Source organism: Leucoraja erinacea, chromosome 11, assembly GCF_028641065.1.
Source record: "Leucoraja erinacea ecotype New England chromosome 11, Leri_hhj_1, whole genome shotgun sequence".
Classification (NCBI taxonomy): Eukaryota; Metazoa; Chordata; class Chondrichthyes; order Rajiformes; family Rajidae; genus Leucoraja; species Leucoraja erinaceus.
The window spans coordinates 38650437-38669388 of NC_073387.1; the positions used below are offsets into that span (position 1 = coordinate 38650437).

The 18952-nt window shown below is 43.4% G+C and overlaps 1 protein-coding gene across 2 annotated transcripts in view; it reads right to left on the reverse strand.

Annotated features, from left to right (window-relative positions):
• Positions 1–3478: 3478 nt before the first annotated feature.
• The window catches only part of sncb (synuclein, beta), a 59149-nt gene continuing 43675 nt past the window's right edge, over positions 3479–18952 (reverse strand). For both annotated transcript variants that reach the window (XM_055643071.1, XM_055643072.1), the window contains exon 6: positions 3479–4036. In XM_055643071.1, the coding sequence (XP_055499046.1) occupies positions 4004–4036 (33 nt within the window). In that variant the 3' untranslated portion in view covers positions 3479–4003. The remainder of the gene's footprint in view (positions 4037–18952) is intronic.

The window sequence follows — 18952 nt, forward strand, 5'->3', positions numbered from 1 at the left end:
AGCATGAATCCTCGATTAGGCTTCTATGGATTTCTTTTGTAGTTCCAGGTATTTTATCTAATGACATCAATTGTGTACAATTAAATGGTAATGTTTATGAATCTTATTAGTTTTGCAAAAGAAAATCCAGATGTTCATTTCTGCACGAGCCTCTGACCAAGACCTTTGATACCCTCCTGTGCCTTGGAAGCAACGGAGTTGATAGCAGTTTGTGTTTGTTTTGATGCTTCCTCCGTGGCTATAGACATACATGAAAACAAATCTGGGTGAGTAGCATTCAGCACCTCCACACAGTCACTGTAAGATTAAAAGATGCTACAGAATCTTATGCTTCAAAGCTTTCTCCACAAAACTGGAGTATTTTAAAATATTACTGCATTAAGATATGATTTCTATTTTTTTCTACTTCATTTATCATCTGTGGAGATACAGTGTACAAAGAAATGTTATCCTCTGTTACGGATCGGTGTTTGTAATAGACAGATTGTGAAGCAGTGGAGATCACAGTTCACCTGTTTTAGTGGTGTCCTTGGATGAATCAGCCACCTGCTGAACTGCTTCTTGAGCGGCCATCACTAAAAGGTGAGGAAGAAGTTTAACTATTAAAAACAGTAACGTGATTATACTTTTCTGATGTGCCAAATGAACCCCCCCCCACTCCACCTGTTTGCCCAGCTACTAACCTGTTGTATCTGCCATTCCCTTTGCAGCTGTCTGCGTTGTGCTCTTCAGCCCTTCAAACGTTTTTTTCATCGCTGCCATGTTATTCTGCTCCGTTCTGTTCAATGCAATAAATGAGGCAGCAGCAACTTCACATTGGGTTTAATAGTTCTGCTGCCCATGCCCTAAGGCGGGGGCTTGATAAACCGCGATTAGTGAAGCAGAATGTTTTGTAAAAAAAAGAGATTAGTAGAGTTATTCAATAAAGACAGCGTAGGCACGTGCTTTTCCTTTTATCTCCCTTTGCAAACGAATGCAATTTTAAACGGAATTGCAGATTTAGCATTTTAAAATACTGAAAAGCCCATGTGATGTAGCTGAGTGCCAGTGAATGTGGCATCATCTGATTTTTTTATGGCTAGGTCTGAAAAGGACAGCTGCTCATCTAGTCTTGCTCTAATTCAATAACAGTGAGCACCAAATGGATTAGACTAAGTGTGAACCATATTCATTGGTGAAATGCTTGGCAAAATGATAGGCCATAAACAGAAAAGTCATCCTAGAAACTGGACTACATCAAAGAAGGTACATTGTGGTCAATGTGTAGTGTGCTAACAAACATTTTGATCGTGAGCTTGGTGTGGCAATTTGCATTCATGACTGAGAGTCTTGGCTGTGAGTAGTGTTGAACAGCCAGTAAACACTACCAAAGGTAAACTACATTAGATACAACAATTGCCTGGTGTCAATTTGATGCATGAACTCGACACCAAGCATTTGATGCATCTGCTGCAATAACTGGAGCATGTTGGCTATTGTGCTTCACTCAGGGACAAGCCCAACGTTCAGGGATGCTCTAAGGTCTTTGGGCTTTGTTTTGCTTTTACACTATATTGGATTTTTTATTTGTTGAACTGTTTTTGTTTGGTTGGTATATATTGAATATGGTGCTTACAAATGTATTGTAACAATAAGTTCATAAGTTATAGGAGCAGAATTAGGCCATTTGGCCCATGGTCCACTCTGCTAATCAATCATGACTGATCTATCTATCTTCCTCAATCCCATTCTCCTGCCTGCTTCCCATAACCCCTGACACCTTTACTAATCAAGAATCTGTCAATATCTGCCTTAACATTTTCCATTGACTTGGCCTCCACAGCTGTCTGCAGCAAGGAAATCCACAGATTCATCACTCTATATGTTATTGTTCTGTCCTGGTACACATGGCAATAAAACACTCTTGACTCTTGATGTGCAGATGCTGGGGTGGCTATGCAGGAGACCTCAGATGCATGCTCCACTGAATTAATTGACTGCTCCACTAATCTGTGCAGGGCAATTAGCTGGGCTGCTGTGAAACAATAGACAATAGACAATGGACAATGGACAATAGTGCAGGAGTAGGCCATTCGGCCCCTTCAAGCCAGCACCGCCATTTAATGTGATCATGGCTGATCATCCCCAACCAGTACCCCGTTCCTGCCTTCTCCCCATATCACCTGACTCCGCTATCTTTAAGAGCCCTATCTAGCTCTCTCTTGAAAGTATCCAGAGAACCGGCCTCCACCTCCTCTGAGGCAGAGAATTCCACAGACTCACAACTCTCTGTGAGAAAAAGTGTTTCCTCGTCTCCGTTCTAAATGGCTTACCCCTTATTCTTAAACTATGGCCCCCTGGTTTTGGACTCCCCCAACATCGGGAACATGTTTCCATCCTCCTGCGTGTCCAAACCCTAAATAATCTTATATGTTTCAATAGGATCCTCTTCTAAACTCCAGAGTATACAAGCCCAGCCGCTCCATTCTCAGCATATGACAGTCCCGCCATCCCAGGAATTATCCTTGTTAACATACGCTGCACTCTCTCAATAGCAAGAATGTCCTTCCTCAAATTAGAGGACCAAAACTGCACACATTACTCCAGGTGTGGTCTCACTAGGGCCCTATACAACTGCAGAAGGACCTCTTTGCTCCTATACTCAAATCCTCTTGTTATAAAGGCCAACATGCCATTCACTTTCTTCACTGCCTGCTGTACCTGCATGCTTACTTTCGTTGACTGATGAACAAGGACCCCCAGATCCCGTTGTACTTCCCCTTTCCCAACTTGACACCATTTAGATAGAAATCTGCCTTCCAGTTTTTGCTACCAAAGTGGATAACCTCACCTTTATCAACTGCAGCATGCATCTGCCCAACCCAAGCTGAACGACATCGCCTAAAAAATCCTCCCACAGTTTTAAAACGGCATCTGCAAATTTGCTATGTTTTTCTTCGCACCTGCAACCTCTGGTTCAACTACAAACTGGCTTCGACTAAAAAATCACCAATTTTTAAAACGGCAACCTATTTTAAGTCGCAGCCGGTTTTTAATTCTTGAAATAATCGCCGGAACATAGAAGAAGCGGAAACCACTTTTGACCATTAGGGAGACTGACAAAAACCTCCGGGAACCGCATGGAAACCTTGGGTGGGGCGCAAAATCTCCAGAGGTTTCCGTTCAGGTTTCCAAAGTGGGACATGGGCATAACAGTATCCTAAACACACTAGCGACAATTTACAATTTTACCAAGCCAATCACCTACAAACCTGTACATCTATGGAGGAAAGTGGAGCTCCTGGAGAAAACCCACGCAGGTCACAGGGAGAACGTACAAACTCCGTACAGACAACACCCATAGTCTGGATCGAACCTGGCTTTCTGGCGCTGTATAGCAGCAACTCTACTGCTACGCCACCGTGCTGCCCAAATTATATGTAATTAACAAAAAAAATGTCCATTATATTCCAGAGAAAAATTACAGAAACAGACTAAGTGTAATTCCATCACTTTATTTACAGGTGGGCAATCTTATCAACACAAAAACATATCCTCTTATATTTGCTTGCCTTGCGACTCACCTGGACACTTTTATTCCACAATTCAATATAATAAAGATTCTATTTAGTTCCTATTTGGAGGTTACAATAAAACAACATTCAACAATGTATAAAAATTAGTCAATATGAAATACTTGGTCACAAACAAGCAATGTACAGCTAGATAGCCATTTAATTTGAAGTTCAAACTTGAAGTTAATATTAATATTTGTCATTCTTAAACACATGATATCATATGTAGAAACAGTTCACAAACAATGGGATCTCTACAAAGTCAAGGTCTCATTTCAGTAGGAGGAATAAAATGAAATGAGCCACGGCAGGTAACATTTTATAACAACAGTATGACTAACAAAGGATTATTTTACACTGCATAAGAAAATAACAAAAAAGTTAAGGAATCATTGGATCAATAGAAGACAATTAGAGTTTTCTTTTAATATTCATGGTCATATTGTGCTTCATGCCTCTGCTTCATATTCTTCATACACCCCCTAGGAAGAGAACAAAAAGACAAAATGGTTCTATTGTTTCCTTGATTATCGTTACTTTTTTGCATATCTTTCATTCATTCGTTCTATATCTCTCTAGTTCACCATCTATCTGTCATTTCCGTTTCCACTGACTCTCAGTCTGAAGAAGGAGCTTGACCCAAAATCTATTCCTTTTCTCCTGAGATGTTGTCTGACCCGCTGAGTTACTCCAGCTTTTTGTATCTATCTTCGGTTTAAACCAGCACCTGCAGTTCCTTCCTCAACATTTTTCTGTCCTTTGAAATCGTTTATAGATTACCATCCTAGTAAGAATTTGCCTTGCACAAAATGGTGGAAGTCATCACATATTTGCATCACTTTTTTTAGTTACAAGCTGCGACTGTGGGTGCTCTCTGTATGGATTTTGTACGTTCTCCCCGTGTCCGTGGGTTTTCTCCGAGATCTTCGGTTTCCTCCCACACTCCAAAGACGTACAGGTATGTAGGTTAATTGGCTTTGTGCATGTGTAAAAGAAAATTGTCCCTAGTATGTGTTTGTTAATGTGCGGGGATTGCTGGTCGGCGCGGACTCGGTTGGCCGAAGGGCCTGTTTCCGCGCTGTATATCTAAACTAAATTAAATTGCCAGGAATTGTGCAACATCTTCCTGAAATTTGTCTGTGCACCATTTTCTTACGTTACTAGACACCACGCAAGCAAATCAAACACAAGTGGTTGAGTAACTCAGCGGGTCAGGCAGCATCTCTGGAGGGAATTAAAAAGCAATGTTTTAGGTTGGGACTCTTTTTCAGACTGATTTTAGGAGGGAGAAGCTGGAAATGAACTGGGGCTTGGACAAGGCCTGGCAAATGATAGATGGATACCAATAAGGAGGATAGACAAAAAGCTGGAGTAATTCAGCGGAAAAAAGCTGGAGTAATTCAGCGGAACAGGCGGCATCTCTGGAGAGAAGGAATAGGTGACGTTTCAGGTCGAAACCCTTCCTCAGTTGCCTGTCCCGTTGAGACCCATTCCTTCTCTCCAGAGATGCTGCCTGTCCCGCTGAGTTACTCCAGCTTTTTGTGTCTATCTTTGGTTTAAACCAGCATCTGCATTTCTTTCCTATATTGTTAAGGAGGGTCCGGTAGGCGGCGCGACTCTCGTCAGCAGCGGCCTCTGCAGCCCGTCCGCGTTTTTATTATTTTTTGTCTATGTTTCTATGTAGTTTTTGTTATTTTTTGTTGGGGTGTGTGTGTGGGAGGGGGCAACTTTTAAATCTCTCCCTGCACGGGAGACCCGACCTTTTCTGTCGGGTCTCCGTTGTCGTTGGGGCTGCAACGAGGAGCGGCCTCCAACAGGAGAAGACCGGGGACTCTGGTGCCGACGACTCACCTCACCGTCGCGGAGCTGGCCGAGTCCGGAGCGGGTGGAGAGGTGGTGGAGCGCTGCTGCTGCTGCGACCCGACCTCCGGAGATTCGGAGGCTGCAACTGCGGGTCTGGTGGACGGCGGCACCGGGAGCCCGCGGGTCCCTGGAGAGAGACCGCTTTTCAGGGCTCCTGCAACGGCGACATCTCCCGCCCGAGTTGCGGGGTTGAAGAGCTCCTGGAGCGGGGCCTGACATCACCGCCCCCGCGCGGCTTGGAATGGCCGTGGGACTCTGCGAGCGCACGCCGGGGGCTCTAACACCAAGACCCGGTGTGCGACCTCGCATCACCCGGCGTGGCTTTAATGGCTGCGGGACAATCACCATCGCCAGCTGGGGGCTTTGACTTTGACTCTGAGAGTGCAGTGAAGAGATACGTTTTTTTGGCCTTCCATCACAGCGATGTGATGGATGTTTATGTAAATTATGTTGTGTCTTGGGTCTATTTGTTTGTAATGTATGGCTGCAGAAACGGCATTTCGTTTGGACCTCAAGGGGTCCAAATGACAATTAAATTGAATCTTGAATCTTGAATCTTGGTTGGCAGATGGTGACAAAGGCCAGAGATGAAAAGAAGAAAAAGGGTGATAGATAAGAAGAGGATATGAATGAAATGTGAAGCCAGAGCGATGGATACAAGTCGAAGTGGAATGGAAGGAGACTCTTTACTTGCCACGTCTTGTGTAGGAAGGAACTTGATGCTGGTGTATGAATTGACATGTCTTGTCCTGCCCCATCTTAGCTCATATTACAGCCAGTCTGAAGAAGTATCCTGACCCAAAAGAATATCAGGTAGATGCTGCCTGACCTGTTGAGTTACTCCAGTACTTTGTGTTTTGTTCAGTAGTCCAGTTTGTTGTATCTCCGTGATCTTATATAGCTGGCCGATATAAAGACCTACTCTCAAAGAAAGTTTGTGACAGGCAAGAGCTTATAGCGCCATTGACCTGGGATTCCTGTGTCTTATGTTTCTCTGTTTCCTAAGTCGGAAGCTTAAAGCCACTGTCCCACTTTCATGACCTAACTGGCGACCTCTGCTGAGTTTGCCCTTGACTCATACTCGCAGCATGGTCGCCACGAGGTCTTTGGAGGTCTTCGTAACTCTTCCTCATGCTCGTGAGTGGTCTCCGCGTACTCGTGACCTCAAGTAGGTTGCGGCGTTTTTTTCCAGCCTGATAAAAAATGTCCACAAGTAAAAAAAAGGTTGGCGTGGAAAAAAGTGATACTTTTTACTCGTAGGTAGGTCGTAGTAGGTCGTGATGGTAGTTATAGGTAGTTGTAGATAATCTTAGGTAGTCGTAGGTCGGTAACTGGCCCGAGAAAAAAAAATGCAAACATGACATCATTTTATCATGTGATCATTTTCCACTCGTAGCTAGTCGTAGTTGGTCTTAGGTGCGGAAGACTGAGGTCGAAGGGGGTCGTAGGAGGTCGTAGACATAGTCGTAGGAGGTCGTAGACATAGTCGTAGGAGGTCATGGGAGGTCTTTTACTTTGGTGAGTCAACACGACCTTGACTTTTTTTTCAACTCGTCTAGGGTCTTCTAACTCGTCGATTAGTTCGTCCAAGTGGGACAGGCATTTAAGGCTCTCCATAATTCTTGTGAATTTGTAGTTAAGGAAGTTTAATTTGATACCAATCCATCTTTACTCTCATGCTGAGCCAAAGTATAAATAGTCCCATTAATAATAATGATTCATGTAGGAAAAAAATCAATAGAAAATCAATTACTAAAGACGTACAATAAAATACACAAATGCCATGAATGTCAGTTTCTATAATGAGTATTACATTTGTCTGCACACCCTGACCAGTTTATATTTTATTGCATCCCATTAATGTTTGGCAGCTAAAGTGCAATTTCCTGAGTAAATGCTTACTGTTGTTCAGAAATATTGACATAAAAATAATTTATGAGTATGCCGGTTTTAATTGGATAAATCTCTCGCTTTCTTTCTCTTTCAATAATGCTTTGTGCAGGAGTAAGACACCTTGTGTCAGGATTAACCAGCAAATTGCCTGTTTCGTTAGTCTGGCAAAGTAGGTAAGTCTTTCATTAATGATCATTTATTGTTTGTTCTTCTGCTCCCAACGTGGATTGTCAGTTTAAAGTGCTCCTTTAAATTCACAAAAAATACCTTGAATTTCTTCGTATTTCTTTGAACCCAGGCAGTACGTGGTGCAGCAGTAGAGTTGCTGCCTTGCAGCGCCAGAGACCAGGGTTCAATCTTGACTATGGGTACTGTCTGTATGTTTTTTTTAACGTTCTCACCGTGACCTGCGGGGGGTTTTCTCCAGGACCTCTGATTTCCTCCAAAGACATACAGATTTGTAGGCTCATTGGCTTGGTAAAATTGTAAATTGTTCCTAGAGTGTGTAGGATAGTGTTAGTGTGCAGGGATCGCTGGTCGCCGCAGATTCGGTGGGCCAGAGTTTCCGTACTGTATCTCTAAACCAAAACTAAAGTAAACAAAGAAATTCAGTAAATTGTTTCTTATAACAGTGAAGGTAATTCCACTTAATTGATCATTTTGTACTTTCCAAATGACACCAACTTTTGTTTGTTTACTTCTTTAACATTTGTGATGTAAAACTGAAATGTACTGGGTATGAAGTATACACTGGACATGCTATGAAATCTCTACTTACAAATTTACTAGCCTTTGACATTTCAATCCATTTAAAATGTGATGTTAACAAAAATTTGGCAAGTGAATGCCTTTGTTTCTAAATATCAACTGACTTCCAGTGATATTACACAAGGTGTGTTCAAAGCATGTGCTGGTTTTCAATGAAGTTGGGTTAAAGTGGGCATTTTTGACCACTGTTAAAAAAGAATTGCTAAACTGGGCGGCAAAGGTAAAACTTGTGCAGGACTGGCAGAGAAGGATGGGGAGTGGCAGGCCAGTGGGACCCAAGCTTTGGAAGCTGATGGATGAATAGGCTGGAAGGCGGAAGACAAGAAGAGGCTTGGGGCAAGGTTGACTAGGATAAGGGCACACAAAAGGCTAAAAAGCTAAAGAATCCACTCCAGGAAATCCAATCTTACGACATTGTGTGACATGTTGGCACAAAACTGAGGAAGTGCAGCACTTTTTGAGGGACTGTTTTCAGGCTTCTTTGGTAATTGATTGAAAAAATTCTGTGATACTATTAGATGATCATCAAAAACAAATTTTGAAATATGTCTCATTTATAAACTGGCCCTGAAATGTGCTTCAATGCGACCCATTGTATGTCTGTGTATCAATAAAACAATATCTTTAATATACCTACCAGTGACCGAGTACAGCAGGGTGTATAAGAATTGGCATTTAACTAAATATATTCTTAACATTAATTATTTTCTAGCCACAAATTGAGAACAGAAGTGAATCAATACATGTTAATCTTAATAGCTGGTTTTACAGGTAGCAGAATAAATAATATTTACCAAAATTAGACTAAGTGGGTCTGATTGCCAGCATCACACGGGAGGGCTGGTCCCCCAATGCAATGTTCCACCTCTCCACCAATATCAATATTGGTGGCCAGTGGGGAGGGGGGGGGGGGGGGGGGGGGAGGGGGGGGGGGGGGCTTGCTGGAGCACTAGTATGGGTGTTGTGGGCTGAAGGGACTGGTTTCCAGAGGGCTAGTGTGGAAATTGTGGGTTGAATGGATTCTTGGGTTGGCGGCTCAGTCACTCAAGCCTGTTGTGCTGGCAGCTCACTCACTCACGGCTGGTGGGCTGGCAGTTGACTCACAGCTATTCCTTGAAATTCCATTTCAAGCAGGGTGCAAGGCCACCAAATTCAAGTACTTTTTCATACCATTTCAAGCAGGGTACAAGGCCATTAAAGACAGCGAGTCGTGACCTCTCCCTCCTCTATCTTGCAGAGACTAAGCCACGCCCACACTTCTGTGTATTATAATCCCTACCAGAAGGGGCGTGGCCTTCATGGCATGATTGACAGGAGAGAGAATCTCAACAATTTTTAAACACTAATAACTCTTTTATTTTTAATCGATGGGAAAAATCCTCGGCACCTGATGAGCGGAGGGGGATTCTGAGTAAGATGACCAAAGATCACAGCCGTACATCGTAGCGTTTTTTCTACAATCAATATAAAGCGCAAACAGGAAGTGGCCAAGATTAGACTTTTAATTATATAGAAGGCAAGGCAACTTTAATTAGGCAAGGCAACTTTATTTAGGCAAGGCAACTTTAATTAGGCTAGGCTAGGCAATACAGCTTTAACATTTCCAAACCAAAGGCACCACAGCTTTAACATTTCCAAACCAAAGACAACACAGCTTTAGCATTTCCAAACCAAAGGCAACACAGCTTTAGCATTTCCAAACCAAAAGCAACACAGTTTTAGCATTTCTAAACTATATTTTTAAACAACATTAAGGGCACTGACAGGCCAGTTAGGAGACACGTCTTCAGTGTTATTCACATCTCAGACTGTGAGACGTGACCCTCTTGTTCCCCCATCTTGCAGAGACTGACTGAGGCACTCAACATTTCCGGGTTTTATAGTCCCTCTGGAAGGGACGTGACCCTCAGGAGAGCGAATCTCAAAACATGTTACATACTAATAACTCTTTTATTTTTAATCGATGGGAAAAATCCTCTTGTCCTGCGCAGCGGAGGGGGGCTCTGGGTAAGATGGCCAAAAATCACAGCCATAAGTGGCAGTGTTTTTTCTAAAATCAATGTACAGAACAATAGGAAGTGGCCAAGATCAGACTTTTAGTAATATAGATAGTACGTGAAGCCAAAACCTCAACAACATGGAGAAATCATTACAACACAGAATTTAACTTTTTAGAATTCCCACTACAGATGCCCATTTCTTGTGCTGAAATTTAGATTCACCATTTTTATAGGTATCACAATACAGATTTAGTGCTTGGTAAATGTTTCCGAGGTAATTTGCACCTACATTTGTCATTCCTTACTACTATGTGAAAAGTGAGAAAGTGAATTTGCCCTGCATCACAGTCAAAATTTTGTTTCCACATGACTGATAAATTATATGTGATTCCATTTACTTTATTCTATAAAATGCAGAAAAAAAATGAGACCCACTGCAGAGAAAAACAAATTTGCATATTTTCCTTTGATGCAGATGTACAGTACTAATTTCGGAAATGTTATGCCTGTTAATTTGCGACACCACGGTAGAGTTGCTGCCTTGCAGTGCCAGAGATGCGGGTTCGATCCTGACTATGGGTGCTTTCTGTACGGAGTTTGTACGTTCTCCCCGTGACCACGAGGGTTTTCCCCGGGTGCTCTGGTTTCCTCCCACACTCCAAAGACATATCGGTTTGTATGTTAATTGGATCCTGTAAAAATTATAAATTGTCCCTAGTGTGCAGTGTGTGCTAGTGTAACGGGGATCGCTGGTCGCTGATCGATGGGCCGAAGGGCCTGTTTCCACGATGTACCTCTCTAAACTCTAAACTGCAATAGACTACAACTGATAAACTGACAAGTTTGGGAATTAGACGGTGCTGGATTTTTCAGGCTATTGTGATGTTATAGATCGTAATAACCTCACACATTTTCAAATATATATTTTAAATCGTTAAATACATTTTGTAGTGCAGTAGATAATTTTAAAGGGCGCACAGGATCTAGGGTCCCTTGAGTGTACAACGAGTGCATGTACTGAGGCCCTAATGAATGGAAAGGACTCAGGCACACATCACCTGGTGAGCCAGACGTCACATCATTCAAATTTCTGAAGCCATTAGATTATCTGAGTTTTACAGTAGCTTTATAGTTTGCTGTGCTCTTAAATGTTAAAGGATTACAAATCAAAGCAAATATAATGCTATGTTAAATAATAGAGCACAAGTGAAAGGAATTTGTACAATTATGCACAATCTCTGCAGAAATCCAAATTAAAATTTGAATATAGGATTAAAGAGGTCCTTCTGCAGTTGTACAGGGTGAGTCCACATCTGGAGTATTGTGTGCAGTTTTGGTCTCCTAATTTGAGGAAGAACATCCTTGCTATTGAGGCAGTGGTTCACAAGGTTAATCCCTGGGATGGCGGGACTGTCATATGAGGAAAGATTAGAAAGACTGGGCTTGCATTCACTGGAATTTAGAAGGATGAGAGGGTATCTTATTGAAACGTATAAAAATTATAAAACGACAGGACAAGCTAGATGCTTGAAAAATGATCCCAATGTTGGGGGAGTCCAGAACCAGGGGTCACAGTTGAAGAATAAAGGGGAGGCCATTTAAAACTGAGATGAGAAAAAACTTTTTTACTCAGAGAGTTGTGAATTTGTGGAATTCTCTGCCACAGAAGGCAGTTCTGCCAATTCCCTGGATGAATTAAAAAGAGAGTTAGATAGAGCTCTAGGGGTTTGCGGAATCAACGGATGTGGAGAGAAGGCAGGCACGGGTTACTGATTATGGATGATCAGCCATGATCACAATGAATGGCAGTGCTGGCTCGAAGGGCCAAATGGCCTCCTCTTGCACCTATTTTCTAAGAAATTTCTATGAAAATATTTAATTTCTTCAGCAGGTGCCTACTCATATAATCTAGTTTATAACTGAAAATTCAAGGGTTTTACTTCCATTGCATATCAATTAACAATCCTTCTCTTGTTTGTAGACAATCCTCTTAATCCTTCTTTCTGATTCTCTTTCCTATTCATTTTGTTCTTTGGAATCAGTCAACCTTACAGTTGCGTCAGTGCTATTTTTAACCCTGTGACAGGATGAATCAAAGACAGTCTCATGCATCCATTCACTGTGCAAATATGACTCCCCATGGTGATATCTTCATTCCTTTGGTTATTTGTTATTTAAAAAATATATATATTTTGTCTCCTCATTTTATTACCTGTACATGTAACATTCTTTGAGACAGTAAATGGGCAAGCAAGCTTTCTCCAGCACTCTTGCAAATTATGTTTAGTTTAGAGATGCAGCACGGAAACAGGCCCTTTGACCCACTGTCTTCCACGCCGACCAATGATCCCCGCACACTCACACAAACACTATCCCACACACACACTAGGGAAAAATGTACAATATTATCAGGTCAAATAACCTATACACCTGTAGGTCTTTGGAGTGTACAAGGAAACCGGAGCTCCAGGAGAAAACATATGCGGGTCACCGGGAGAACCTACAAACTCCGCACAGACAGCACCTGTGGTCAGGATTGAACCAGGGTCTCTGGCCGGTAAAGTGTTCGGAGGTAGGATGCCAAGAATAAATGTTTAAAAATAATGTTCGAACCAGCATGGTGTTGGAGAGATTTGATGATCCAGCTGGCTTCTCCTGTGCATCAGTTTCATTTATTTCTATGCTTTGCACTTTCACTTCCCATGGTCAATTGTATCTTTTGAGTAACTGTCTGGGGTAATGTATTGGCACAGACTGCTGTTCTAACAGGAGGAAGCCGGTGCCTTTCTGAGACCCGAGTTTCGTTAAAATAGTCATAGGCAGCAACCTCCTGATTCCAGGCACTTGGATTACCAAGCAGAACAGAAGCCACCCAGTAAGCCAAGTCTGAAGAAGGGTCTCGACCCTAAACGTCACTCATTCCTTCTCTCCAGAGATGCTTCCTGTCCTGCTGAGTTACTCCAACATTTTGTGTCTAATCATCGAAAGTCAATGAGTGTGGTGGGCTGCAGGGTGAGGGAATGGATAAGAAGGGGACTTAAACCAAGGCTGTCATTACAAATAAAGAACTGATGTGTTCTCTAGATAGACCCAAAAAGCTGGAGTGACTCAGGCAGCATCTTCAGACTCGCTGGTCATGAGCGGCATGTCTTTTGCCTTGCTAGAAATCAATCTGAAGATATTTGGAAATTCCCACTGCATTGCAAGATAATTTTCAATTTATTTTGTCGCTGACTGCAAAGTCATATACAGTTTGTTGTTAAGTGACTCCAAGGTAAATACTGTTTGGCTCAGGAATTAAGAATCAGAGGTCAGCTACCGAGGTTGGGGAAGCTATATCTGGAGATAGGTGTATTGTAAGGGATGGCCAGGTTCACATACGTGCGTGGGGACATTCTGTGCAATAAAATCAAGTGATATCAGCAGAATTAGGCCATTCGGCCCATCAAGTCCACCACCATTCAATAATGGCTGATCTATCCTCCTCACCCTCCTAGCCCCATCTCTCTCCATAACCTCTGACACACTCATCCTCTGTACCATCTCCAGCACCATCACTGACTTCATCAACTCCCACACCCTGCCCAACCGAGCCTCCAACCTAATCGTTACCCAGCCCCACACGGCCCGATTTTACCTTCTCCCCAAAATCCACAAACCTGACTGTCCCGGTAGACCCATTGTCTCTGCCTGTTCGTGCCCCACCGAACTCATTTCCACATACCTTGACTCCATCCTATCCCCCTTAGTCAAATCCCTCCCTACCTATGTTCAAGACACCTCAGACACTCTCCGCCGTCTCCGCGCATTCCATTCTCTAGGCCCTCACCCCCTCATCTTCACCATGGACGTCCAGTCACTCTACACCTCCACCTCCCACCAGGATGGCCTCAAAGCCCTCCGGTTCTTCCTTGACCTATACCCGGCCACTGACACTCTCCTACGCCTAGCGGAGTTGATCTTTACCCTCAATAACTTCATGTTTGACTCCTCCCATTTACCCCAAATACAAGGCGTAGCTATGGGCACAAGCATGGGCCCCAGCTACGCCTGCCTCTTTGTCAGATACGTCGAACAATCCTTGTTCAATACGTACCAGGGCCCCATCCTCGACGACTGCCTTGGTGCCACCTCCTGCACCCACACACAACTGACTGACTTCATCCATTTCACCACCAACTTCCATCTGGCACTCAAATACAATCAATCAATCAATCCATCAATCAATCAATCAATCAATCAATCCATCAATCAATCAATCAATCAATCAATCAATCAATCAATCAATCAAGCACTTTATTCATCCCCGAGGGGCATGTGACTATTTCCGACACTTCCCTACCATTCCTTGACCTCACTATCTCCATCGCAGGTGATAGACTTCTGACCGACATCCACTATAAACCTACTGACTCCCATGGCTATCTGGACTACACTTCTTCCCACCCTGCTTCCCACTCCATCCCCTTCTCCCAATTCCTCCGTCTACGCCGCATCTGCTCCCAGGATGATGCGTTCCACACCAGGGCATCTGAAATGTCCTCATTCTTCTGGGAACGGGGGTTCCCCTCCTCCACCATAGATGAGGCTCGCACCAGGTTCTCTTCCATACCCCGCAACACTGCTCTCTCTCCCCATCCCTGCACTCACAACAAGGGCAGAGTCCCCCTAGTCCTCACCTTTCACCCCACCAGCCGTCACATACAACAGGTAATCCTCCGTCAGTTTTGCCACCTCCAACGTGACCCCACCACTCGCCACATCTTCCCATCTCCTCCCATGTCTGCCTTCCGCAAAGACCGCTCTCTCCGCAACTCCCTTGTCAATTCTTCCCTTCCCACCCATACCACCCCCTCCTCTGGCACTTTCCGTTGCAACCGCAAGAGATGCAACACCTGTCCCTTTACCTCCCCCCTCGACTCCATTCAAGGACCCAAGCAGTCGTTCCAGGTGTGACAGAGGTTCACCTACATCTCCTCCAACCTCATCTATTGCATCCGCTGCTCTAGATGCCAGCTGATCTACATCGGTGAGACTATGCGGAGGCTGGGCGATCGTTTCGCCGAACACCTTCGCTCGGTCCGCAAGAACCTACCTGACCTCCCGGTGGCTCAGCACTTCAACTCCCCCTCCCATTCCCCATCCGACCTCTCTGTCCTGGGTCTCCTCCATGGCCAGAGTGAGCAACACCGAAAGTTGGAGGAACAACACCTCATATTCCGCTTGGGGAGTCTGCATCCTACGGTCATGAACATTGAATTCTCCCAATTTTGTTAGCCCTTGCTGTCTCCTCCCCCTTCCTCAGCCCTCGGACTGTCTCCTCCCATCCCTCAGCCCTTGGGCTCCTCCTCCTTTCCCCTTTCTTCTCCCCGCCACCCCCCATCAGTCTGAAGAAGGGTTTCGGCCCGAACCGTTGCCTATTTCCTTCGCTCCATAGATGCTTCTGCACCCGCTGAGTTTCTCCAACATTTGTGTGTACCTCTGATAAATTGATACGCCTTCCATTTCTTTCTATTCCTCTGCTTCCCTCTCACATTCCCCCACCGCTCCCTGTCCTCTCGCTATTTCCTCAGTTTTCACTCTTTTTTTCTGCCTCTCACTCATGCTTCCACCCCTGTGCTCCATGCTTATACTTACTCCTCTTGCACAGTCAGATAAGAGATCCGAAAAGCTGGCTAGATTGGGGAAAGGCCCAATTTGTGGTCAAAGTTTTTCTAGCAAGGCTTTTTTTCCCTCGCCATGAATAATTCCTCCCAACAGTTTTCGAAAGTACCCGTTGGAAGGGTACGTTCGCTCCAAGGTATGTTCCCCTTTCATTTTCACATTGCTGCTCATCTTTGAATGCAAAATACTGACTGCACTTCTAGGCCAAAGACTTGACCTACTGTAGGCTGTATAAGGGTTAGTAAAACCTTAGAGTAACTAATCTTGCCATGATCCTCGCATCGGGAATTTCCATATATCTCCAGAATGCTTTCTAGCAAGGCAAATACGTCCAACCCATTACAAGCTCCATTAAGTAACTGATCTTGTAAAGGGCAGCCAATTTATGTTTTAAATCGGAGACATCCCAGTCAATATGAGACTATCGGAAACCCTGTGCCAAAGAAACAGTGGTTCACATTATTTTGCCAGGTATGTGGTCGATCCAATACTAACATAAACTTAAATTTGGGGGATTATTGTCCTGTCACCAACGATTGCACACGTTTTAACCAGTTCTATCATCCATCCTGCTAGAATGCTTTACACATTTAATACATTTTAGCAGGCACAGCATAATGAGGTACCAAATCCAACAAGCTGATTTTAAGTTGTGACTTGTTCATTAACATCACCACTAATCTTTAATGCAGTACATAGTTTGACTCTCATCATGCCTCTACGGTGTAGGAAGGAACTGCAGATGCTGGTTTTCCGCCGAAGATGGACACAAAATACTGGAGTAACTCAGCGGGATAGGCAGCATCTCTGGATAGAAGGAATGGATGATGTTCCTTCTACCGAAAGCGAATGGTATGTTAGCATTCATAGCAAAAGGATTTGAGTATAGGAGCAGGGAGGTTCTACTGCAGTTGTACAGGGTCTTGGTGAGACCACACCTGGAGTATTGCGTACAGTTTTGGTCTTCAAATCTGAGGAATGACATTATTGCCATAGAGGGAGTGCAGAGAAGGTTCACCAGACTGATTCCTGGGATGTCAGGACTTTCATATGAAAAAAGACTGGATAGACTTGGCTTATACTTGCTAGAATTTAGGAGATTGAGGGGGGATCTTATAGAAACTTACAAAATTCTTAAGGGGTTGGACAGGCTAGATGCAGGAAGATTGTTCCTGATGTTGGGGAAGTCCAGGACAAGGGGTCACAGCTTAAGGATAAGGGGGAAATCCTTTAAGACCGAGATAAGAAAAACATTTTTCACACAGAGAGTGGTGAATCTCAGGAACTCTCTGCCACAGAGGATAGTTGAGGCCAGTTCATTGGCTATATTTAAGAGGGAGTTCGATGTGGCCCTTGTGGCTAAAGGGATCAGGGGGTATGGAGAGAAGGCAGGTATGGGATACTGAGTTGGAAGATCAGCCATGATCATATTGAATGGTGGTGCAGGCTCGAAGGGCCGAATGGCCTACTCCTGCACCTATTTTCTATGTATCTATGTTCCCTCTCCCCTGACTCTCAGTCTGAAGAAGTCTCAACCCAAAACGTTGCCCATTCCTTCTCTCCAGAGATGCTGCATGCTAAGTTACTCCAGCATTTTATGCCTCTACATTGTATTGCTTTATAAATACCATCATGCTGTGCCATAATCCACACAAGATATTTTAATTCATTAGTTACTAATGCTACAGTTTCATGATATTTTCCCCAAAGTAACTGTGTGTTGCCTACATTACACTTAACTTTTCTGTTACCAATTCTCACGTATTTTTAGTGGTAGTCTTGAAAATATATTGTTGGAAACTCCATAATTTTGAAGTTTGTAACCTAAGAGAGCTTGACTGATGGCAACTTTGTGCACAACAAGGTCGATAGAATGGATCGACTTGGCTTATATTAAAGAATGGATCGATTGGGCTTATATTCACTGGAATTTAGAAGGATGAGTGGGAATCTTATAAAAACATATAAAATTCTTAAGTGAGTAGACAGTCTAGGTGCAGGAAAGATGTTCCCGGTGTTGGGGGAGACCAGAACCAGGGGTCGCAGTTTAAGAATAAGGGTAAGGCCATTTACGACTGAGATGAGGAAAATCTTTTTCACCTGGAGATTCGTGAATCTGTGGAATTTTCTGCCACATAAGGCAGTGCAGGCCAATTCACTGGATGTATCCAAGAGAGAGTTAGATATAGCTGTTAGGGCTAACGGAATCAAGGGATATGGGGAGAAAACAGGAACAAGGCACTGATTTTGAATGATCAGCCATGATCATATTGAATGGTGGTGCTGATTCGAGGGGCCGAATGGCCTACTCCTGCACCTATTTTCTATATTTATATCCCATTAAATTACTATCTAACCTATTTTTCGACTGAGGAACAGGTAGTTACACCAACAAAACCACCCGCTTTTACCACAAGAGTCAAGAGAAAGTTAAGAGAAAGTCGGGAGAAAGCCAAGAGTGGTTTATGGTCTTATGTACTGAAACGGAACAATGACATTATTTCTTGCAGCAGCACAACAGCTTTTATAAACACAGTACTCAATAGATAATATAATAAACAAACATAAAATTGTTCAATAAAAAAAATAAAACAGTATGTGCAAAAAAACAAAACAGCCCAAATTCCTCAGTGCTGAGTATTACTTTGTGTTTTGTCGAAACAGGAAACCTGGTAAAAACTTTCATGTCAAAGATAGCACCTCAGTGTTATGTAAGATCAGACTTATGTGTTCACGTCCTGGACTGAGTCTTGAATCTATGGACCATTGACTCTGTCACACAAAATAACTCCAAGATAAGACACATACACATCGATTAAAAGGAGAGAATAGGTTGGATACTTCAATAAGGTAGGTAGGAAAAAAATGGTAGAAATATGGTATGTATTTACTAAAGGGATAGTATATATTCAGAATTTAGATTTTTGGTTTAGTTTAGTTCAGTAACGGCACGGAAACAGGCCCTTCAACCCACCGAGATCGCGACGACCAGCGATCCCCGTCCACTAACACTATCCTACAACACACACTGGGCAATTTACAATTTTACCAAAGCCAATTACCCTTCAAACCTGTATGCATTTGGAGTGTGGGAGGAAACCGGAGCACCCATGGAAAACTGGGAAAAACCCACGCAGGTCACAGGGAGAACGTACAAACTCCATACAGCTAGCATCCGTAGTCAGGATCTAACCTGGGTCTCTGGCATTG